Source organism: Martes martes (assembly GCF_963455335.1).
Source record: "Martes martes genome assembly, chromosome: 4".
In the NCBI taxonomy this organism is placed as follows: Eukaryota; Metazoa; Chordata; class Mammalia; order Carnivora; family Mustelidae; genus Martes; species Martes martes.
The window spans coordinates 20175541-20200850 of NC_137891.1; the positions used below are offsets into that span (position 1 = coordinate 20175541).

Genomic DNA, 25310 nt, shown 5'->3' on the forward strand with positions numbered 1-25310 from the left:
ACCACCACAAATGTTAATCCAACCTCATGCTCAACAAAAAGCGAGAAACCATGAATATTTTAATTAATATCCCACAACAAATACTTTTAGAAAATAAATTCTTCAACAAAATGCATTCCTGTTTCCTTCATGTGCTATATGCAGGTAACATTAAACTGTTATCACAAATGGAAACAATTATTTTTTGAGCAGTTAAAGTCTAACAATTCCAGAACGCAGCAATTAAAAACGGTGACCATCTGGTGACGATTCCATGATACGCATGGCTCAGAAATTTTTCTGGCAGAGAGAATACACGATACATTACACAACCTACTAAAAGCAACCCTGTGGTCAGAAACGACTGATTATGTGAAAAATCACAAAAGGAGAGAGAGAAAAAAAGGAGCCTGTTCTAAATATGGCTAGCGTTTAAGTCAGCTCTGTAAAGGCATGATGAGTTGGCTCTTGGAAAGCGTGGCCACCATGACAAGGCCGTGCAGAGAACACCACTGTGCCAAGTGCTGCGCGGGTCTACCGTTTCCTCCCTCAGAAAGAGTGGATGGCCCCAGCTAAAGAACCATGGGATCAGCTCTGCAGGTGACCTCTGCAACACAGTGGTAGGGTCTTTCCAATTTCAGTTGCCACTTTCATTAAGTGGTTTAATTAAAAAAAAAAATAAAGAAAGAAAAAACAGCACATACTCTTACATTTTATTGTCCGAACAACAAACATAATGTTACAGATGGGGGGAACCACATATTTAGGAAACCTAATGAATTTATAAGGATATTAATGATGTACTCAATACCAAAAATTACACTCAATATAAATGAAAGGAGAGAAGATGGTATGAACATATGTCTAACAAAAACAGGCAGAATGTTGGGAAAATAGGTACACATTGGTACAGCATGTGAATCAACCATTAGAAGGAAGGCTGGGCAGGGCAGGACCCTGGAGACTCACTACCTTCCCAGGTGGTAACTCTTTAGTGGCTGGGCTACCAGGAGGTCCAGGAAGGTCCCAGAGGACAGGACAGGGTGGCAGGGAGCACAGCACTTGGGAAGAAGTAGCAGGTTGAAGCAATGACTGTGTATTAACTAGTACTTCAGGCTATACTGGTTCCTGCTGGCCAAATACCATCTTTGGAGCTTAACACTTAAAGAGCCTGGTGGTGCTTACCAACATTGGGTACGGACTGATTCATTCATTTGTGAATATGGGAGAGCCAAGCATTCTGAAAGAGGAGGTTAAGCAATCTATCTGTAACTGAAATAGAGATTTCTGATCTTCATCACTTGACAAATTATTAGAAATATTTTCTCATCATTAATGAGAAAGCAAGGCAAAAACATAGGAACACACTGCATCAGCAACCTATGAAACACCTGTGTGGGGGTGGGTATGGGTGTGTATGTGGATGGGAATAATTTTTCCTTAAGTTTTTATTTAAAGTCCAGTTAGTTAACATACAGTGTAGGATTAGTTTAAAGTATACAATTTCGTGACTCAAAAGAAGGACTTTCAGAGTGTCAAGCTACAAGCCTTGACATATTTAAGGAATTAGGATGATTATGGGTCATATACTACAGATCAGATACAAAGCCGATGAGCACTTCCGAATACATTAATTCTAGGTAGGTACTATTATTACCATTCTACAGATGAAGAAATCAGAAGTCACAGAGTTTCCATACTTTGGCCAAGGTTACACAGCTATTAAACACACCAGACCTCCTTTCAGAGTCCGTGCAAGATTGTAACCCTTGCCCCACGCTCCCTCCTTAACTTTGCAGTTAACCTCCTGCGCCCAGGGTTGGCTTCGTGGGCAACCACTAGGCTTCACTGCTGGTAACATCCAGGGTGATGATGGCTCTCCTTACGCTCTGGAACATTCTTTAATATGCCTAACAACCCTCCTAAAGCTGGTGGATACAATGTTACCATACCTGAAAAGAACAATACCATCCTGACTAAGGCCTGATTTAAGTTTCTAATCAGCAACTGACTGGAATGGAACAGAGGTTCTTCCCTGAACTCATCACAAACTTCTTCAGGCACCGTCCGCCACAGACCGGAATTCAAGCTCCACTGGCCATTCTGGAATAGTCTCAGAGACGGAATAAGCCTCAGCATGAAGGAGGCCCCCTCTGTTACACGGCAAAAGCGAAAATAAGTTGATCCAATTTAGTGGCCATCATAATTTTTAAAATTAGGTTGATTATAAATTCATTTCTTAAAATTAACAAATTCTTACTAGTATAGGACAGGAATTAAAAATAAACGATCCCATTTTCTAAGTATTTGCAGTAGAGAGTATACAGCTACTGGTTTTCTGAAAAGAATGTATGTATTTAATATCTGAAGCAGAAATCGATGGAAAATTTCAAGATCTATGTCACAGCGTCCATCTCCCAAAGGCCCCTCCTTGATAGTTCAATAACTGTAAAGCAAGTCATTTGTTGCAGGAAATAAAAGAGTCTTTGAGTAAAGGTCATCTAAGTCATAGTGGAGTAACAGAAAGGTTGCTCGGCTCTGTCGACAGAAATCTCACCAACTGGGAGCCTGCTTCCCGGGAAGGCAGCCACACGGCCGCACAGCAGACCCGGGGGTCGGACCTTTCCTCTCTCACCAGAGGCAACAGAGAGAACAGGGGACCAGGCACTTCAGGACAGAATAGGATATTTATACGTTTCTCGCATTTTCCTGAAATAGACTTAAAAATCCCTTACCAGGAAGTTCCAGTTGGCATCAATCTGAGTCACCATGCCAGACAGGAACAGGCCCAGGAAGAGGAGGGAAAAGAGAAAAGCCGTCACGGACACGAACATGACCCATCCTTGCAGCAGAGGTAGAGGAACATTGGAGGAGGCAACCAAGATCCAGACGAGGCCCCCGAACAGCTGCAGGAAGGAAAAAAGACGTCACGGGTGTGGGCAACAGACCTGAACGTGCTCTTCCCCTGCCTCTCACCCTTGCTTTCTCCCCAGCCCGCGGCACACAGGCCTCGCAACCCCGCCCACCACCTTTCCTCTGTCCTTGCACGAGCCGGACACCAGCTTCCCTCCGGGGCAAGGCCAGGGCTTCGGCTGACAGGTCAGACCCAGGGCCACCCCTGTCTCTGCACCTGCCTTTGTGTCGGACTCTCATCCTCAGCCCATGAACAGACACAGAATCCTTTCATTACCTAAAAGTATCTCTGTTTGATGCTGCTGCCTCTCTACTAATTTCCTCTCCGGTCAACCATTTCTCAAACTTCATCTCTGCTTGGTCCCCACCTCTGACCCATGAGCTCTGACTCTTCAAACCACTGGCTTCTGCACTCACCGCTTCTCCGAGAGTTTATCAGCCAAGATCAGCCATAACTTTCTAACCTGTCACTTCTGATGGCCACGTGCTCGCCCTTATCATGCTCCATTTGCACACACGAGATTACTGCCTATCTGTAGGATAAGAGCCGCTGCTGCTGTACAGAGTAGTAAGCACAACCTGCCTAATTTATTGACACTCCTCTGCCTGCTGGCCATGGGAACAGGTACCTTGGATATTCACAGATCTCACATTCAGTAAACACCTAGCGCCTGTCAGGCACTGTTCCAGACGCTGGGAATAAGATGGTCTACATGCTACACTTGGTTTCTGCCATTACAGAATTCACCGTCTCTTAAGGAAAGAGACTATTTTATTTTATTTTTTATTTTTTAAATGATTTATTTGTCTACTTATTTATTTGAGAGAGCATGGGGGAAGGGGCAGAGGGAGAGAGACAGAGAGAATCTCAAGCACACTCCACACTGAGTGCAGAGCCTGAGGCAGGGCTCAATGTCATGACCCTGAGATCATGACCTGAGTGGAAATCAAGAGTCAGACGCTTAACGAACCTAGCCACCCAGGCACCTCAGGAAAGAGACAATTAAACAAGTGAGTAAAATGCTGCTTCGAACATGTCACAATTGGGCAAACAGTGGGCACTGCAGGTTCACAGATGGAGGGCACTAAAAACCCAGAACTGGAAACTCAGGAAACATATCTGGAAAGCAACAAACCAAGGGACAAAGTTAAGGTATATAATGGCAGGAGGAGAAGGCTGTCCCAGGGCAGGAGGCCAGCCCTGAGAGGATGTGGCAGAGCTGAGGGGCAGGGCTCAGCATGACAGGGACAGCAGGTAGCATGTGGGGCACGGCCGGAGGAGAGAGCGGGAGGCTGAGCTGAAGGGTGGTGCAGATCCACTCAAGGAGGTGAGCTTCTCCCACGGGCCACAGGAGGCCACAGAACCCCTGAGCAGGAACTAGCCTGACCCAGTCTGTATTCAGAAGCTTCTCTCTGGCCAGAGAGGAACCAATGCGGGGATGAGGGACCACAGAGGAGACCGTTACAGCCACAGAGCACAGCCCAGACTCAGGCAAGGAGCACAGAGGGGAGCGAAAGGATTAGACAGAAACTGAGAAGTTGTGGCAGGTGGTGACTGATCAGATAGGGGACAGGACAGCAAAAGAAAAGGTAAGGAAGAAACTCAGATTCCTGGCTTGGGCAACTAGGAGTGAGGGAGAAACCACAGGAGGAGAAACAATGACGGCAGCGAGACGGTCAGTTTTATGACCCTAACCGCCACGGTCTCCTCTAACCTACCACTAAATTCACAGAGGCTACATACCCTTTGCAAGGGATTCCAGGCCCCTCATGCTCTAACCTGTCTTTCTCAGCCTTTGTCCCTTCCCATGAAGTCCCTCACATTTCATATTAAAGAAAAAATCCACAGTCCAAAGACAAAGCGCTTTCACTTCCGAGCGGCCTGACATATGCTGGCCCAGAATGTCATTCCCTGCCCACGTGTATTTGAGAAACCACCATTCAGAGCCCATCTTGAAGAGCACATCATCTCGGAAGGCCTTCCTGAGTTCCACCCCGCCCAGGGGCCCGCCCTGGGCCCTGGGCAAGCTCCCTACATGGGTATGTTACATGGATGAGAACCACCGCAAGTGGATTGCCTGGCTTCCAGGCCAGCTGCACTAGGAGACCCTCCTGGCATCCGGCTGCCTTCCAGGCCTCTGCGCGCTAAGCCAGTTCCCCGCTGACACAACGATCCCTTCCTATTAGCCAGGCACTATGCTAGATGCGGTGGGCCAAAAACCTAGGCTGTGCACCTGTGCTGAAGCCACCTCCAGTTCGCCGGTGGGAATAGACCCCAGGCCCTCCCACCCCCCGCCACACACACACACACACACACACGGAGGTCATATCATGTGGACATGGCATGCAGAAGGCTCTCCAATATTTGTTTTATAAATAAATATTGTAAATAAGCTTCAGGTTTCCAAGAACAACTGGAACTCTACATATTAAAAACCAATAATCAAGGGGCACCTGGGTGGCTCAGTGGGTTAAGCCTCTGCCTTCAGCTCAGGTTATGATCTCAGGGTTCTGGGCTCGAGCCCTGCATCGGGCTCTCTGCTCAGCGGGGAGCCTGCTTCCCCCTCTCTCTCTACCTGCCTCTCTGCCTACTTGTGATCTCTCTCTCTGTCAAAAAAATAAATAAAACCTTAAAAAAAAAAACAATAATCATGTGTATCTTGCTTCTTAAGTATCAAGATAATACCCAAATCGCACAAAGCGCTAAAAATTAAAATCACAAGTTTTATTAATTCAAGTTTCTAAATGAAGGCCCAGTCGTACAAGCCATTACCACTTCGAAAAATATTTTCGAAAGCACAATACATTGTCACTTGAGTATGATAACAGCAGCACCAATCTAATCAATTTATTTATTTTTTTAAAAAGATTTTATTTATTTATTTGACAGACAGAGATCACAGTAGGCAGAGGCAGGCAGAGAGAGTAAAGGGAGGAAGCAGGCTCCCCGCTGAGCAGAGAGCCCGATGCGGGGCTCGATCCCAGGACCCTGGGATCATGACCTGAGCCGAAGGCAGAGGCTTTAACCCACTGAGCCACCCAAGCGCCCCCCAATCTAATCAATTTATAATTGTGGTTGTTGGTATATCTGAAGTCCTAATTTCAAATTAAAAAAAAATTTAAAAAAATTAACAATCAACCCAGAAAGTTTCACGAAATAAGTCCAAATCACGAATATGAATGCATATTTTAAAAATTTAGCCACAACCTTATTTAGTAGCTATGAAAGAAATAATGTTCCCGATAAAAAGATTCTCTACTCTTTCGTACTGTTTACTAAATATTTGAAGGTGGTAAGATCTTCAAATCTTTCCTTTTTTTCTCAGCATCATCTTCCTGGTAACCTTCTCTTACTCTCCCACTATAAATAACTTACGCTACTTTAAATATTACTTAAGAAATATGCATTGCTATTAAATATCTATTATTAAAGAGTTGTTTATTGCGAAGCGAGGTGTGAGTACATGGGTTATAAACTGGCCACGTTTATCAGAGGCAAGCAGACTCCACAGACAGAAAAACATAATTATAGGACACAGGGATTACGGTAACCTGACTCTCTGAGGAAGGGCTATATGATTCCCTGGAATTAAAGAAACATTTCATAAACTCCAACTGGACCTCAAACTGGTTGGCCTCAAATCTCCCACCAGGCACTGTAGGAGAATACTTCGGGAAAAACGAAAAAAAAAAAAAAAAAAAAAAAAAAAAAGGCCAGGTTCTGTCTCCAGGAGCTCTAGATTAGGGAGAAATAGACACCATCGAATCTGATTCAGGAGCAGATTGTGGTGAATACTATAAAAAGAGCTCCACACACTGTGCTCTGAGAGACCGGGAGAGGAGAGAAGAAACAGAGTGGGAGGAGAGAGGGAGGTAGGGGAAGCGAGGGAGGCAGGGAAGTCAAGGGAGGCAGGGGAGGTGAGGGAAGCAGGGGGCAGGGGGACAGGGGAGGCAGGGGGATCTGGGGGACAGGAGGGCAGGGGAGGCAGGGGAGGCAAGGGTAGTGGGGGTGGAGGGGGCAGGGGAGGCAGGGGGGGCGGGGGGACAGGAGGGCAGGGGAGCCAGGGGAGCCAGGGGAGGCAGGGGAGGCAGGTTTGGAAGCAGGCTTTCGAGGTAGACAGGGCTTGGACAGCGGATGCTGATGTGAAACAGTAGAGATGAACCATTCTTGTCATACTCAAAATCACAGCCCTTGCAACACCTCAAAGCCTTGGGAAGGAAAAGGAACACTTACACAAAAAGAGAACAGATTGGCCTCCTCATGGGTGGTGTGTGTGTTGCAGGGGAATGGGGCAGGGGAGGGAGGAAGGTGTATGAGTGCCCCTCCCACTCTATCAGCACCCCCCTCCCTCCCCTCCCCCCCCCCCCCCCATTCCTGGCTCAGTGAGTCTGTGAGATCCAGGCTAAAGTCCAGCTCTCCGTGGCAGCTTTGGGAAGGCTGCAGGGATGGGCTAGAGAACAGAAGCGAGGCCACCAGGGAGACCCGCCTTCTTCACTGCAAGACAGTCATGTCGTACAGGGGTGACTGGGCTCTGACACAGTCCTTTCTTCCTCGCTTCAGGATTTCCTTTTGCCAAAATCTACCTTTTATCCCTGGGCCTCCCAAGCTGGCTCCAAGTTTAAAAACTGATCCTTTCATAACACGACCACTGTCCATCTAATTCCGGGCGTTTACTAAGCCGCCGAGAGCGTTTACCAGCCACACTGTAACCATTTGCATCCGGTTCGGTACAGGCGACTCTGGAGGGAGCCTTGTTTTTTGAGCACAGAAATGGTTAAAATCTGCAGGAGAACAGCTGGTAAAATATCCTAGCAACGGGCGGTACACACGCTGTGGGGAGGGGCAGATTGCTTTGTCCGCCCCCACGTTCTCCCCTCTCAGATCTGAATCCACATTCTGACCTCTTGTCTATCACCGCCTTCCATCCCTTTCCAGTGCCCTAGAAAGTCTGACACTTACATACCAAATTCCCCCAATGCACCCCATTTTGACATTTCTTTCGGGAAGTAATAAGTTGGGGCTCATGCCTCTGGACCCCAAGCTCTACCAAGAAAAAGGACCGGACTTCCAGGTATGTTGCAAAGGCCAACGTTTCCTAGAAGTAGGTGTCCGCCTTCCCCTGGGACTCGGTTCCCCCCTTACCCTCTCTCTGAGCTGCAATTCAGGCGATCCTGGCAGATGCCTTGAGTGCTCAAGTGTGCGCTGGGCTGCAATTACTCGATCGCCACACAGTCCGAAAACCCCTGCCCTCCTTGGTGGCGAACCATCTGCTCGTCACTGTAGCTTGGCTCCTGCAGCCCTCAAGGGTGTGACTGCCATGCCGCCTTCCCGTAAGCAAGCCGTGGAGGTTTTCCTCTACACATCTCACCGAACTGCACCCTCCAAGTTGGACTTAAAACTAGGTAAACACGCCAGTGCCTACTCTGACCTATTTTTAGTCAATGTTTGGAATGAGAACAGGCAAAGGTAAATGAATCTGAAGGTATGAAGGACTGGTTAGACTACCCCTAAGGAGAAATACTTCATTATTTAGAGCTTCCTGTGCCTGACATATAACCCTTTCTTTCCGATTTTCCTGCTATTTATAGATCGAGCTTTTCACCACTGTAGCAGTGATGAACCAATCAGCAACCTGGAGGGGGAAAAAACTATCTCTTCATTTGGTTTATAGACTTAGCTTGAGTGAGAGGTTGAAGCTGATAAGGATAAGAGAAGTATCAGCCAGCATTTATCAAATGCTTATGCCCCAAGAACTGCTCTAAAGGTTTCATTTGTACCAATTTAATCCACACAAACTCTGAGACGTGATTACCATTTTATTCCCATTTTACAGATAAGTCGAAGTAGACAGGCTTTAAAAACTTGCCCTAAGTTACACAGTTAATAACTGTTGGAAATGGGACTTGAACTTGGCAACTGGTTTCCAGAGCCTACACTCTTGACGCTATGCTATTGTAACTCCCTCAAAGGTTAGTGTTCCTTCTAGAGCAGGGTTTTCTATCCTCCTGCTGTGGACTGGCTTGCTGGAGGTGGGAGGGTTGATTCCCTATCAATCAGGTAGTTAATTGCATTTTTCTGAGGACACAACTTTCATCAGAATCTCAGAGCCATTTGTGCCCCTCCCAAAGTTCAGAATATCCTATCTTCTTGGTAACCTCTCCTATTGTAATAAATGCTGGCTTACTGGGTATCTGCAAATGAAACAACGTGGTTAAAGAATTTTAATGTGTTCAGACCATCATCTAATGAATAGATTACCTACTATTAGCTCTTTATACACAATCTGTAGTCCAAGTTTTTTTTTTTTTTTTTAAACAGTTTACTGATTCATTTGAGAGGAAGAGAGAGGAGAGAGAGAGAGAGCAGGTATGTGAACACAAACAGGGGGGAGAGGCAGAGGGAGACAGAGAAGTAGACCTTCCAGTGAGCAGGGAACCCCATGCGGGGCTAAAGGCAGATGCTTAACCGACTGAGCCACCCAGGCACCCACCAAGACTTCTTAAACTGGGCACATACTTCAGTCAACATGTACCACTTACAGATGTGCTTCCAAGGTAGCCCATAAATGTGTAAATTCAGTCATGGCATGACTGTAGTGGAGTATAACCATCCTGAGAACACAGCTGCTAACTCTCCAAGGCCCCCTTCTTCCCAGCACTGCAACTTTTCCAGCTCCCCTAGCCTGGCGCTCCAGCCCCTCATCCCTTATCCCCTGCACAAGAGTCCATCACACTGGTCCATGCTTCTGCCTAGCATGTGCCACCTACATTTTCTCTGGATAACTAAACGCTGGTAGCAGATCTTCCAGAAAGTTGCCCCTGGCTGGATGCCAGCCCTTGGTGCTTCCGTGGTTACTGATTGCTTGTCTCTTCTGTGGCACTTACAACTACTGGTTTGAAATCACGGGTGCATCTGGCTGTTTGGCTCACTGGATTATGAGGTCAGAGTCAGCAGCATTGCCTCAAACATCTCTCTATGCTCAGAGCCCACGACAATGCTTTGTCAGAAGAGGTTCACCTACATTCTCTTCGGAAATGAATGAAAACCCACCAGTGTGTGTCACGAACGGTTCTAGAAGAAAATACAGAAGTACAGCTTGAGATGCTCAGAACACACTGTTGTCTGGAGCCGAGCTCATTCCCTGGTACATGGTGGGTGTTTGAAAACAGGCATGAAGATCAGCGAAGCAAGAACACATACTTCTCAATTTTTAAGTTATTACTGGCAACACCCACCACCCTGTAAGAGAACTCAGGAGGCGGGGATGGAAAGTTATGGGGAAGTTGGCAGCTTTTGCCAGTCTAGCTCATGACACCCCATTTTCAATCTTCTTCGGACCCCAAATGTGTTCAGTTCACCCATTCTACTGCAATTCCTGCTGGAACTCTTGACCAGGGTAGTGGTTGTTTTGTGGCTCACATGCCCTCCTCCTGCTCCCTCCATCCATCCCCATCCACCCTCTCCCCATGCGGACTTCCATCCAAACTGGTCCTGGTCCTGGACTAGCCCTGGTAAGTACAGCTGGCAAGGTGCGCTTGTTTTAAATCAGAGAAAGGAAAACAAGACAGGTTCTGGGAAGCAACGAGAAATAACAGACCTAGAAGAGGCCTTTGTACAAAACAGACTAATGCAAAAGAAGTTTTACTTTTTAGATTTACATCTGAAAGTTTAATAAAAATGTGTTTGAGGATGCTTAAAAGAATTTGGTACTACAGTTCTGTTCTGTTTTGTTTTCCTCTCCATCCAACCCAAACTTCCACTTTGGTCTCTTAAATAGTTGGTGCTAATGTTAAACTGGAAAGCACATCTTATAGGGGAGAAATGTGTTCTGGCCCCTTTTTATTCTTACTTATCATTGCCTTTGATTTTTTAAAAAATCCTCTTTTCATGTTTGTGGGTAACTACTTATCACCGAGGTTAAAAATGTCCATGCAGGCCACTGCCTTGACATCAGCAGGAACCTTACAAATCATCGACTCTTTCTCTCTTTTTGACCTCCCTCCTTCTGGAAGCTATTATACAAAAGTTGAGAATGTCATATATGGTGACTCTTTCATATAAAAGAGGACATAGGAAATTCAGATCAGACTGCAGATTCCTGGAGAAGAATCATGACATTTTAAAAGTTGCTCGGGACATCAACCCCCAAGCTGCCCTTCTCCGCTCCAGCCAACTTCTCTAGAATATTTTCACACGCTGTCCAGTTTGTCCTGCTGACCCAACAGCATCTGTCAGGTGCCGCACGCGCACAATTCAGTGTACGCCAGCCTTGTTCCCACCCTTTGTCATTACACAGTCTTCCCTATTCAGACACGTCAACTCAAATATATCATGTTCAGGGCTCTTACCACCAGCTACAATGTTTCTACAGGGTTCTGCAAAACCAATCTCCTCTCCTTGACCTTTTCCTTTGGAGCTCGAGGTCAAGACATTCAGGAACCTGATTCCAAGTGTTCCGTACTGCCATTCTTCATGCTCCGTACAGGGCTGCCAGTCAGGGGCAAACGACCGGCGAAAATAATGTTTTGGCAGCGGCATCAGTTTATTTTCCCTTATGAAATGTTAAGGACTCTTTACCCATGGCTGGAGATTTTTAACCCAGAGGTAAAGGGAAGATCTTGCTTATAGAATTAAAACCCTTTTAGAGACGGGTACCTATGCTGGAAGAGCCGCTCTTCACCACTGCCAACGCACAGTGTCCCTGTGCAACTCAAATCTATTTTCTGGGCAAGAAAAGGAAACTCTGTACATCTGACCATTCATATGTTAGCCCAGTGTCAAAGCTCTGGGCTGAAAATAACCTGAAATCCCTTCCACAGATTGTTCTGCATGACTGCACATGCCTGCCTCGGAGCCCCCCCCCCATCCCCACCCTCCCCATCATCCACTCATTAACATTTGTTTTCCTGGCATAATTCCTTGGAGTTACATCTTATATTTAAGCCTGGTCTAGTATCATTTCAGGACAAGCCACACTTTGCGTACTTGGTTGACCTTCCAAACGTCAGATCTGTCTCTCCCCTTCTCTATTTCTTTCATTTGTCAAGTTGTCATTATCCCTCCTTCAAACCACTGACACAAGCCCCGGAGCTGATCTCTCTGCCTTCCCTCTGTTTTATAACCAAGCCTCATTCCGCAAAGATCTCTAAAACACAAGTATGGTCGTGCTTGCCCCCGTCGGTCAGCAGCTCCCCATCCTGTGCCCTGGCCTATTGTTTCCCAGCACATCACAACTCGAGCCCTACCTGCTCATTCTCCTTCTGCCTCCTTCCCACAAGTTCTGTAAAAAACCAAAACAAACTAACAACTGCTAGAACCCTCATGCCACGGTCTGTCTTGTCTTGAGGGTTTACACATGCCCTCGTTTCTACCTGGAATTTTCTTCCCCACTTTTTCTGTATATTGAATTCATCTATTCATCATTTAAGACTAAACTCAAATGTCACCATTCTGTTCAAGCTTTCTGTTCTGGACTCCTCAGTGGCCAGAGATGCTGTACCCTGTTTTTCTTTTTCTTTTTTAAGATTTTATTTATTTGAGGAGAGAGAAAGTGCTCCTGTGCCAATGGGCACCACGGGGGAGAGGGGCAGAGGGAGAAGCAGAGTCCCTGCTGAGCGGAGAGCCCAAAGCTGGGCTCAATCCCAGGATCCAGAGATCATGACATGAACTAAAGTCAGATGCTTAATGGACTGAGCCACCCAGGTGCCCCTCTACCCTGTTTTTCAATAGTACTTTTCAGGAACTAATTTTACCACTTCAAACACAGCACTGTAATTCTTTCTTGACTTTATACTTCAGTATATAGGAATCACTTAAGGGTAGGAGCTATCCTATTTCCAGGGCATAAAATAAGGCCTGATGCACAGCAGATTCTTAATTATTTCTTGAATAACTGAAAATTACTCAGACATCCGCAACACTGCAGGTTGAAGCATGTGAATAAGAGTCCTAGAATATCTCCCATAAAGAAAAACGTTAATGAATATCTTGGGGAACATGGGCAGTTTCTCAAACACCAAAACCATGAAACACACTGAATTCAATACATTGACCTTTATTCCTTTCCATGTTTAATACTGTTACATCTGATCTTTTTTTGTGCATTATACAAGATAAATTGAGGACAGGGACCCGAAGTATCTTATTCAGCCCAATAGTATAGCTGCTCCAGTGTCATTTTCTTATGAACAGACCTGCCTGGAAAACACTTTAGCTCCAACTCACTCTCCATACTTTCATCTTCCTTGAATGGTAGTTATTTTTATGCATACCATCTCAACGAGGTTGTATGCTCTTCCAGGTGAAGAAGGGTTAAGCATCTTTTTGTCCTGGAAGAGTGCTTTGCACAAAGCAGGTATTCAATACATACCTGACAAATGGCTTAGAAAACATTAATTCAGGAAAACATGAGAGAATTTGAAAATGAAACTTTGAGGGTGATGTTTTCCCTCACTGCAAAAATAACTTAGCATTAAGCTCTTCGTGGCAAGCATAGCTCGGTGCAAAAACTGAGGGGCTGACAATCCATCTATCTGGCAATGGGACACACCTATCCCGAAAAAGCATGCCGTGTATGTGGTTGCAATGTTCTCTACCTACAGAGCCAGTGCTATAAATGGCCTTACCTGGTGCTGCCTGGGGGGGCGCTGTTTGCATCTTTTGAAAGATTGCTCAACAAATGGCTTACACTTGAGAGATTATGAATGGTCTAATAAGGGGGATTGAGATTGAATTCTTCATGTAAAATTCGAAAGAATTTACACTGAAGTATAGTTGACATATAATGGTATATTAGTTTCAGGCGTACGACATAGGGACTCAACAATTCTACACATTACTCAGTGCTCACCCCAGTAATTTTGTCCACCATCTGTGAGACTGAATTTTCTGAGCAAGTTTGATCTCTGCTCTCTTAGGGCGTATAACCCAATATCTCTAAGCAGTGTGGAAGAGGAAGGGCCAAGAAGGAGCTCTAGTTTGACTCACAATGAGGTCTGTGTTTCTCTGAGGTCACCAGTTTCATTGGATGATTTCGGTTATTTTACTTTTGCGGGGGTGGGTTGGGGAGGAGGGAGGATGATATTCGAGTAAAAGAGGCAAGGGAGACCTAGATTTTAACCATCACATATGTTTGGGCATAATAAGGGAAAAGTAAACTGACAAAGCTTTTGGAAGTGATGCTATTCTATGTAGGTAAGGGTCTGAGACTTGTTTCTGCAGTAAGAAGCCAGACGAAATGAAGAGATAAGAGGAAAGTCTGGCTATTTCTGGGAGCCTGGGTCCCTGCTAGAATGGGGAGGGGTAGAAGCTCTTGCACAGGGAGAAAATTCATACTTGCATGAGAGCTGTCTTATCCATGGCCCCGATAAAGACCGCTGATAAAAACCACTCTTGGCGGTTCCCAGCCATGACTGTACCCCAGAATCTCTAGGGAGCTTTTAGAAGAACCTGGCTGACTCTGGGCAACCCCCCCCCCCCACCAACCCCAGAGATTCCAATTTAATTAGTCTGAGCCAGTCACCATATTTTTAAAAGCTTCCCTAGTAATTAAGTACAGCAGAGTGGAGAACTAACTTCTTGGTCCCATAAAGAAATATGGGGGCAGGGGAGGGGAAACACAGTAGAATAAATCACTTCCACTTTTTCCCATCAGAATTAGGCGACATTTCCAAAAGTGTGATAAGACCATAGATGATCCTTGAGACAGGATTTGATTCGACAGCACACGGAGAAGCCGTCTCTGTATATATGCTCCATATATACATACAGGTACCCTTACCTATCCTTACATATATACATACATGTGTAAATATATATCTTTGAGTAAATATTAGAAAAATACCCCCAGTATATCAAAGTTGAGGACTCATGTGTCTTATTGTTTAGGATGAGGCTTAAAGTAGGTGCTAAAGTTTAGGAAGGGAATTGAAGTGAACATTCTGTAAATTCTAGAACAGGTGGAATGCGGATTTGGCAAAAACTTGTAAAAGAGGTATGCAAACAACTGGAGTTTGAGAAACATGGCAGTGAAGCAGCCCAGAACTTACACAAGCTTTCTCCCCAGATCCTACTGTTTCGAGCGCATCTCCCCCACACCCAGCAGAGCCCGGGCCCGGTGCCATCCTCTCCCTACTCTTCTCACATGGATGCCTGTGCCTCATCCCAAGTACTCAGATGCTTCTGAACTGGGCTCAGACTCAAACCAGCCTCTTCCAGCCTCGCCATCACGATCCGATTACTGATGGCGTAGCCTGTAACTCCCTTGTCTCCTTTTTCAGATTCAAATCTGAGCTAAACTTAACTTAGCACGCCTTAGCCACCTTAGCATAATAGGGCAGAAAACCAATGCTCACAAGGCGTTCCAGCCCCAGGAGCACAAAAGTGAAACTGAAGCGACCAAATCCAGGTTATGCAAACTCAAAGGAACAGGTGAGGGAAGGGAGATGAAAACTCCTGACCCACCAAACAACATCAGCCTCCAGGAAGGGCAGAGCCCTGCGCTCTGGATTTGCCTTTCTCAGGCGATGATGCAACCCTGAGTTGCCCAATTTATGTTTGCACATTTCCCCTGGTCCACAATGAGTTCCAAAAGCTTCCAACTCCATAAAATTGCCTCCAAAAAGTTTAAGTCTCTAGCCCAATAAGGTTGCCGGTCAGGCCAGGTGACCTCACCTTCACCTAGACCCAGGCAAGTGTGCTGAGAAGGTGTGGAGGGGCACAGGTCCACTAGAAGCCAGAAGGTGCGAAGGTGGGAAGCGAGGAACTTGACAGCCACGTTTCCTCTGCCGCTCTCGCACCCGCTGCGTTAGAAACTGCCAAGGGCACGGTTCATACTTGACCTTTTTCCCTGCCCTGCCTCCTAAACCCTGCTCCTCTCCCCAATCCAAAGGGCACTAATAATGGCAAGGGGTGGGGGGGGGGGCGGGGAGCCCAGATCTTAAGCCCGCCTTCTCTTCCTGGTACCTCCCGCCTCGGCTTTTCACATCGTGGCGGCCTCCAGGTCACTCAATCACCGGCTGGCTACACCTTTGCACCCCCCAACAAAATGGCAGGTTAGCAACAGGCGAGGCCCAGAGCGCCTGCTCTAGCTCTAGCCAAGCGCGGCCCCTGGCCAAGCCGCCGGGGGTCTCGGGCAGTGCCCCAAGCCGAAACACCCTTCCCCTCCGAAAGTCCCCAATCCGGGGCCCCGCCGGGCTGTCTGCTCGCTCTCTCGGGGCGATTTCTGTCGCCAGCGGGCGAGCAGGTGCCAGCGTAACAGGTGCCAGGCGAGTGGGCCCCGGTTCGGGCGGCGCCAGGCAGGGAGAGGGCAGAACCCCAGGAGGGGCGCAGGTACAGGCCACGTCGAGGGGAAGGGAGCTGGGGCGCGCGCAGAGGGAGACAGCCCCGGGAGCAAGGGTGCCGCCACCCTCCCTCGCTCCCCCCGGCGCGACGGTCACCGAGGCTGCCCCACTTACAATCTCCAGGCAGACGAAGGCACCCGAGTAGGTCCGCAGGATGTCCGGACCGGAGGGCAGAGTAATCCGGGGCGCCGGGAAGGACACGGCGGGGTTCGGGGGCGGCGGGACTGGCGCTCCGCCGGCCGACATGCTGCCGCTGCCGCTCTGCGTCTCCGCGAGCCGCCGCCTCCCTCCGCCCGCCTCGGCCGCCCGGGCTCCCGCCGCCGCCGCCGCCGCCGCCGCCGCTGCCGCTCGGGTCCGCGGGGTCCGGGCGCGCCGCGCGGGAGGGGGCGTGGCCGCGCTGCCTCGAGCCGCGCGGGGCCCCGCCCTGTCACGTGGGCCCAGGTGAGCCCGCCACGGCCACCAGCCCGCGCCCGTCACGTGCACAGGTGCGGCGGCCACCTGGCGCGGTCCTTTCTGCTCCGCTCCGCGCGCCCCTCGCGGGCCAGCGCGCCGCTCTTTAGTTGTTTCTTATATCCCTCCTCTTGGTTTCCACCTGCCCTTCCCCCCGTCCCCCAGTCTCACAACTACCCTACCCCACTTTTCTGAACTTAACTACCAGACAGGTCTTGAAGTTGTGACCCAGAAGGTAAAATCAAGGTCACCAGTCACACCTAACAAGTGAAGCGGATCTGCCTTAAATGGGTCTCTAGTAGGAGTTTTTAAAAATACCACTAGGACAGAGTCAGCTGGCTCAGCCCCAGTGGCGGTGGACGCTGGACAGGTAACTGGCTTCTTTGTGCGTCGGTGGTGTGCTCATCTGTGAAATGGGGGTACGGGTATTTACCCCCTGTGATTGCCCAGATTACATTAACATGGAAAGAGCTTAGCGCATGGTCAGCGCCCCTTTAATGGCAGCTGATATGATGACTGCTATTTTTTTTAAATTTTTACGCATACACATATCATGCTCTGTGTACACATGGTGTTGCATAGGCTATATTTTCCGCATAAAACTTTGATTATTTGTTTTTACCTGTCTGCAACTTATAAATTGCTGTTGTCTCTTAAACACTTAAATGGACTTTAAAAAAAGGATGCTATGTATAGTTTAGATTCCCTGCCCCAATTTATCCCCATTTTACCTTTAATTTTAATATCAACATTTTGTAAGTTAAATAAAGGATGTGAGATTGATCTTCTCAAAGATCTGCCGAATATAAACAAAAGTACACATACCAGCATACACAGGTAGATCATACTGGAAAAAAAATATTAGCTAACATCATCAGGCATTCTCCAAATGGAATACTGATCTTGTCTGTCAGTACTAGCCTTTAAGGGACTGTGTAAAGCTACATGCACTGGTCAGCAGATTTTAGTCATTCTACCTCTTTACTGTTTTAATAAGTGAAACTCATAGGTGTGGAGGCAGGATTAGAGCAAGAACCACAAAACAGGGTGTGGGTGAAACCTTTTGTCTATTCCTCCTATTAGTCATCACTTTCTGATATTTAACGTGCACTAGTTACTAGGAAATTTAAAGTTTTCTGCACTGATTTCGTCAGTGATCTCTCTCTGTGTTCAGACCCTGAGAGGGAAGGAATAATCTTCCTGTGTATTGTATTGTATTGTATTGTATTGTATTGTATTGTATCATATTGTATTTTCTGCCCAATGTTTCTTTATAAGCACTTTAAGAACATTCAAAGGAAAGATCTCTTCAAAGAATTTTATCGTGGAGATGCTCGGCAACTATGATGGACCCCCAGATTTTAATGAATAAACTTAAAATGACTTTGGAGTTTCCAGAAATATGAATGACTGAGAAAGCCTCAATTGGGCATGTTTAAAAAATTGCCACGAAGGGGAAAATTTTCCACTGTGTCCCTTCCAGCACCTTCCTTGCTATATACCATGTATCCCGAGTATCCCTGCTTTCCCTCTTCTACCTGCTGCCGCAATGACCAGTGGAATGAAAAGAATTGTCCTTGAGTCCTCTTCTATTATTGTAACATATTATTTGCTTGAAAACGAATTCCTTCCTAGAATGGTTTCCCTTCTCATGATCACTACCCAAACCTGTTTTCTCTTGATGATTTGAATTTCCTTCTAATGAAAGCAACACCTCTAGACTCCAAGGAAGGAAAGCACTCATCCCCACCCCCACCCCACCCCACCAAGTGTGTCCCTTCCTCTACACAAATGACTACAAGCTCTTAACAGGTTCACTTTTCTGCTCTTCCCCCATCCTGTTGCCATTACTGACTTCCAGAGTGACTTTTACCTTCTTCATAGGCTTTCTATGGACACCCTTGTTTGGAATGTCATCATTCATACCCACAATACTTTCAACAATCTTGCCTCCAAACACTTGCTAGCTTCAATGAGGTGAAATCACATCTGGACCCACCTTGTTGGAATTTCACTACGGTCATTCCCGTGAACGCTGACATTCTCTCTGATGGCTGTCTCCTATGCACCAAACTCTCCATTCTCAGTCCATTGGCCTCCAGCCTTTCACTCTCTCTTTATTCTCTCATTGGTCCCACTCTGTGCTCATGGGAAGGCATTTTAGATGCTTGTATTAGTCCCAGATATTGTCTCCCATCTTGTACCTTATTATAGATTTATCCACACTGCCCCCATACTCTGCAGCTGGGGTTCAACCCACCATCTCTACCTCTTTTCTCTGAGTCTACTTTCACAGCACCCAGGGGTGCTGAAAGAATGTCATCATCAAGACTCTTGTTCCCACTACTAATTCATGTTATCTAACCTGGACTGGGCCTTAGGGATTCCTGAGGTTGTCACTTTCTGTTGCCACCCCTCCCCACTCCTTGTCTTGCTTACTCTCCCATAGCTTCTTTCCCTTTCCTTATATATAAGCCTGGCACAGTAGGCAATATGTCCAATGAATAAAAAACCAAATCTAAACCATTCCATCTGTCCCTACTTTCTCTTACTTTACAGGGAGTTTTGGGACATCTAACCAGTAATACTTGTTTCATTGAAAACAAGGCTGTCAATCCAGTTATCCAAGACAAACATCTGGGTGTTTCCCTGGGTAGCTCTTCTCATGCCACATATTTAATGTTATGAGGTCTCTTAGTTCTACCACCTTATTCTCTAGCATGTATCACTTCTCTCTATCCCCACTGTCCTTCTTCTATCTCAGGATACTATTCCCTGCCACAACGAATACTCTAACAGTCTCGTTCCTTTCCCTGTGTTCTATACATTGCTATCGGAATGACTTCTAACCACAGAATGGATTGCAGTCACTCCTCTACTTAAAACTCCTCCAGGATTCCCTGCTGTTCTCAGGATCAGTTCCAAACACCCGGAATGCATTCAGGGTATTTGTGGGATATAGCTACTGATGAGCTCCCTGACCTCACCTGTCCTATTAATCTATCTGCATTTCCAATAGTTCTCCTGCCTGTACACATACTCCTTCCCCCAATGGAACATCTTTTCTTCTCACCACTCCTGTCCACATATCTATTTTGTGGATAATTCCTTTGGGTCATAAGGGCAATTCTTTATGGCAGCATTTATCTGGCCATTGAAGATTACGTAGGGCCCCACCCATCCATTGTGTTTCCACAACCTGATGTGCAGAACACTTACAGGACAGAATACTTACTTCCCTAAATTGAAATTGGGCTTTCACGTGTCTCATATCCCTTAGGTAGTATTGTGTAACAGGATATTAAGTTGAAAAAAATCAGTGGAGACATCAAGAGATGATAGATATCAGATACCAATGTGAGCTGTGAATCAGACCACCAGCAGTTTTAAAGTAAGTTGATTAAGAACTCATTAGGTGACCTATAAAACCCTCACTTTTATCAGGAATATGGAAAGTTCGGGAATGAAGATTTGTAAGGAGGGTGATTTCAGGGAGACCTGTGCTAGGAATCATATGTTACTCTCCTCCTTCATCTCCTGGCCCATGTTGCAGAAAGTAGTTGATATTTATTTACATTACATGATAGGAGCTAATATTAATATTAACCAACCAAATGTAGTTTGCATCTAAATTTCTGTTTTGTCACTATTACTCACCTCCTTTCTTCCTGTCTCAGACAAATTGGTTTTTTTCCCATGTCCGAAGGGACGTCCCATCCTAGCTTTTCATTATTTCTCCTTTGCACTTCCTTTAGGAAATTCATTCATTAATCTTTCCTTCTCTCTCTTCAATTTCAATTTCAAGCTTGCACTCAATCTTTTCCCCTCTATGAGTATATACCAATTTCTCTTATCATCAAAAAACAACAACATGTGACTTCTGCCCAAAATAGAATAATTAAGACTGGATTCATCTTCCCAGCTAAAACAAATTCCAGACAAAATATGTGAAACACTGGTTTTTAGACATTGCACATCGGACAATGCAAGGTAATGATCCCTTAGAAATAAGAAAAAAAGTAATGTGAACCATATTATTTTCTCACCTTGGAACAAGTTTCTAGAGCGAGGGAGGAAAATCCTGGTGGAGGCCAGGGGTTAAGTTGGTGAAGCTGTATTTGAGGGGGCCACAGCTGAGTTCATAGAGTACTAGTGAGGAAAGAGCTGAATGCAGAGAAAGCTTGGGAAGTCAGAAAAAAGTCTCCCTTAAATCTTCGGATGAGTGCTAATCATTACATGAAGGTAAGTAACTTATCTGAGGCCGAGGAAGAAGCATCCAGAAAAGCAGAGGAATGATCCCAGGAGTTCATACATGGCTGAGAACAGTTTTTGTTTCCCCCACCTGAAGCAAAAAATTTCCTAATTAATAGAGCACTGGATAGAGTACACAGAAAAATATTGTCTCAATACTGAGACATAGCCTCAGATGAAAGTCTGCTCTCGTCCATCCTTACAAAGCTTTTCTAAAAGCCAAAAAATGCTCAGACTGTGTCTAGATAACTCAATTGAATTATAGAAGAATCTTTAAGAATATTAAGGAATACAAAAATGTCTAGCACCCAAGAAGAAAAAATTCACGGGGGCACCTGGGTGGCTCAGTTGGTTAAGTGGCTGCCTTCGGTTCAGATCATGATTCCAGGGTCCTGGGATCGAGCCCTGCATCAGGCTCCCTGCTTAGCAGAGAGGCTGCTTCTCTCTCTCCCTCTGCCTGCTGCTCTGCTTACTTGTGCTCCTTCTCTATCTCTCTATCAAATTAAAAAAAAAAAATCTTAAAAAAAAAGAAAAGAAAAGATTCACAATGTTTGGCATCCAATTAAAAACCACCAGGTATGCAAAGAAGCAGGAAATATGAAACATAATGAGGAAATATCAACCACCATAAACAAATCCAGAAATGGTACAGATGATTGTATTAGTAGAAAGAATATTAAGACAATTTCTATAAATGTATGCCATATGTTCAAAAAATAAAGATTGAACACTTCATGTAGAAACAAATCTAAAACATATAAAAAGGACCCAAATTGAATGTTTGAGTTGAAAAATATTCTGCAAAAGGTTAACAGCAAATTAGATAATACAGAAGAAAAGATTGGTTAACTTGGAGACATGGAAATAGAAATAGGAACTAAAATGAAATACACAGAGGGGGAAAGAGTGAAAAAAATTAAAGTATAGTGATTAGTGAGAGAACCTCAAGTGTTTTATTTATTTTTTTTCTTCAAAGATTTTATTTATTTATTTGACAAAGAGAGATCACCAGTCAGCAGAGAGGCAGGCAGAGAGAGAGAGAGGAGGAAGCAGGCTCCCTGCTGAGCAGTGAGCCTGATGCGGGGCTCGATCCCAGGACCCTGGGATCATGACCTGAGCCGAAGGCAGAGGCTTTAACCCACTGAGCCACCCAGGCGCCCCTGACCTCAAGTGTTTTAATATATTTTTAATTAGAATCTCAAAAGGAGAAAAGAGAAAAAAATTGGAGGACATAATGACTGCCAGATTTTCAAATTTTATCAAATTATATCCACAGATCTAATAAATTCAATGAACCCCAGGAATTGGATACATGAAAAAATCTATACCAAGCCATATCATAACTAAATTTCTTAAAAGCAATGATAAAGAGAAAAATCTTCAAAAGTAACCAGCAAAAAAGATACATCACATACAGAGAGATACAGAGATAAGACTGGCAATAGACTTGATGGAAACAATGCAAGGAATAGAGTAGAACACCATCTTCAAGTTACTAAAAGAAAAAAAAACAAACACTGCCAACCTAAAGTTCTCTATACAGCAAAAATTCCTTTCAATAATGAAGGTAAAATATACACTTTTTAAATTTTTAGTTTATTTTCTAAGACTTTATTGTTATAGAGAGGGTTTTGGTGCACAAAAAATTTGAGGGAGGTGCAAGGATTTCCTGTGTGCCCTCTGTTCCCATGCATGCATAGCCTCCCACATTTTCAACATCAGTCACCAAAATGGTACATTTTATACCAAGAGTGAATTGACATTGGCACATCATAGTCACTCAAAATCCATACTTTACATTATGATTTACTCCCTGTTTTCCCTCTGCATCACCAGAGGCAGACCCTGAGAAATGGATTCATGTGCAAGTGATGCAGTAATGAAGTACTCTTACGGGAGACAGGAAAAAGGAGTAGAGCAAGGACAGGGATGGGGAGGAAGCCAGGCAAGGATGATGCAGGCATAAGGGTGATCCAGGCATAAGCCTGATCCTGCAGAACAAGTGGAATGAAAGTTACATCTCAGTGTTGCATAACTCAAGGTGAGGCTTTCATGCTTCTTTACCTGATTGTCATTAGAGAAGGCTAAGGGAGAAGAGAAGAAGGCACTTAAACTTCGAATTCTTCCAGCAATCTGCACGTGGGGGTAGTGCACCTCTAGTAACTCATGATTGTCTTCCCAAATGGGCAGGGGACAGCAGGGGCCAATGCTTGAACTCACACCAAAGTGGGGAGAAAGGTACACAGAAATGCTATAAAGGGAGTTGAAGGGACCTAGGAGAGCATGGGCATCATCTCCTTCACTTCCTAATCTAGATCTCTAATTCTGGTTTCTCTCTTGAATGCCAGACTTCTACTTTCAGTTGCCCATTGTAAAGCACCTGTAATTTTAAGCTCAAAATATACTACAAGAAAGTTACTCTTTCTCTATAAAACTTCACTTTTCCCATGATTTCTTCCTTCTGTTCTTGTTATTACTATTTTCCCATTTATCCACACTTTATTTTCACTTTTTAAAAACTTTTTTTATTATGCTTCCCATATCCAAGAAGTTTCCAAATCTTTGCAATCCTACCTCTTTGATAGCTCATAATCTGTCTCATAATAATAATAATAATCTGTCTTATTTCTACTACTTAAACAGTACCCTATTACCTCTGCTTTGAATTATACCAATAGTTTTTAATATCTGATTTTTTTGTCTACTCTTCCTACTCTGTTAAATTTTTTTTCACTCTGTTAAATTTTAAATAATTCTGTCAGTTTGACTTTTTTATAATGCAGCCTAGACATGTCATTTTCCTCCCTATTAGTTCCCCCCCAATAGCTTTTAATGACTGCCCATTACATTCTAAATAGATGGGTATCTCCTCATAATTCTGTGCATTTTGGCCTCTGTGCCTTTGTTCATCCCTCCAGTTGTCCAGACTTTATTGAATAATCCCTCTTCCAATTTTTAATGTCAAAATCTGGTCTATGCTTCAAGATCCTGCCTGAAAACCACCTTTTTCATAATACTTTCAGTTCTCCTCCTTTTGACCTTTCTATCTTTCCAACACTTTCATGTTCTATCTTACATAATGTTCATTCATTAGTTGATACATATATTTATGTGTGTGTATATATATGTAGATATACACACATATATGTGTATGTCTGTGTACACACATACGTATTAATTCATTATAGCATATCTTTTCTTTTGAGGATCATGTTTGTGATTTTCCTTTGTATGCTTTGTTGTCCCCTACCCTCTCCCTCATTTAGGCATAGGGCTTTGCAGATACTAATTCACTCTTTTCATTCAGCAATTGATCTTGTATTTACTATTTGACAAACCTGTGCTAGGCACCGGAAAATCAGTGGCTTATAAAATAGACAAAGCACAAGTATTCAAGCTTATAGTTCAGTGGTAGAAGCAGACATCACTGAAAAATGTATTCATTTTAAATCATATGGTTAAAAGGGCAATGATGTTTTTTCAGGGTTCTAAGGTGTAAGCAACAGAAACTGAACCAGGCTGCTTTAAACAGAAAAACAATTTATTGAAAAGATATATATTAATTTATAGATTTGACAGGAAGTTTGGGAAACCAAGATGAGAAAGTGGATGCGAATAAGGATGGATACATAGCCAGGTCACACCCAAAATTAAGCTATGGAACTGGTCAGGTGAGGACACCACTGACTCTACTAATCACTGGGATCCATGACATTGCCAGAATGGGATCAAGGGTTCTAACATTGACACCAATGCTGTTGTTATCTCTGTGATCTCTCAAAACTGGATGTCAGCACAGCCATTGTCACCAGATTGGGAATAAATCCTCTTCTGTCCATGCTTCTTTGAATCACCAGCTCCTCATGTGAGCACAGAAGCAGGTGCATCTAATTTTCTAAACCTAGCCCATGGATCTGCATTCTAACAAAAAGGAAGGCTGAGGAAGAGTATCTACTTTTAGCACTCTACAATGGGAGGAGAGATCTATCCTTCCCTAACTCATACTTTTGGAAATTGACCAAATAAGGAATTGGTCCATCTGCAGCACAGCCAAAAAGACTTTGACAAATGTTTTCTTTGTATATGGAGTGTACACAAATGAATAACAGTGTCTTCAACTAATGTGGAAATTTGGGGAAATTTTTGAAGAGTAAGTGAGTTAAGCAGAGATCCAGAGGATGAATAAAAGCTAACTGGACTAAAGGGAGGAGGGGGAAGGAGGTGTCATAAGCAAAGGGGAGAACATATGTGAAGACCTGTATTTGCGAAGGAGCTTGGTGTTAAGAACTGAGTGAAATCTATGTACTTTGAAATGAAGCTAGGGAGTTAGGTGAAGATTTTGTTCTCAAGCCCTCCAGGTCATGCTTAACACTATG

General features: G+C 44.8%; 1 protein-coding gene across 3 annotated transcripts in view; it reads right to left on the minus strand.

Moving 5' to 3' along the window:
• MAL2 (mal, T cell differentiation protein 2) overlaps positions 1 to 16595 on the minus strand; it is a 117516-nt gene extending 100921 nt beyond the window's left edge. For all 3 annotated transcript variants that reach the window (XR_013966647.1, XM_080800475.1, XM_080800474.1), the window contains exons 1-2: positions 16348 to 16595; positions 2715 to 2885 (exon numbers count right to left, since the gene is read on the minus strand). Coding sequence is in view for 2 of the 3 variants with exons in the window: in XM_080800475.1 (XP_080656601.1) it covers positions 2715 to 2885; positions 16348 to 16479 (303 nt within the window). In the remaining variant the exon portion in view is untranslated. The remainder of the gene's footprint in view (positions 1 to 2714; positions 2886 to 16347) is intronic.
• Between the last annotated feature and the right edge of the window lie 8715 nt (positions 16596 to 25310).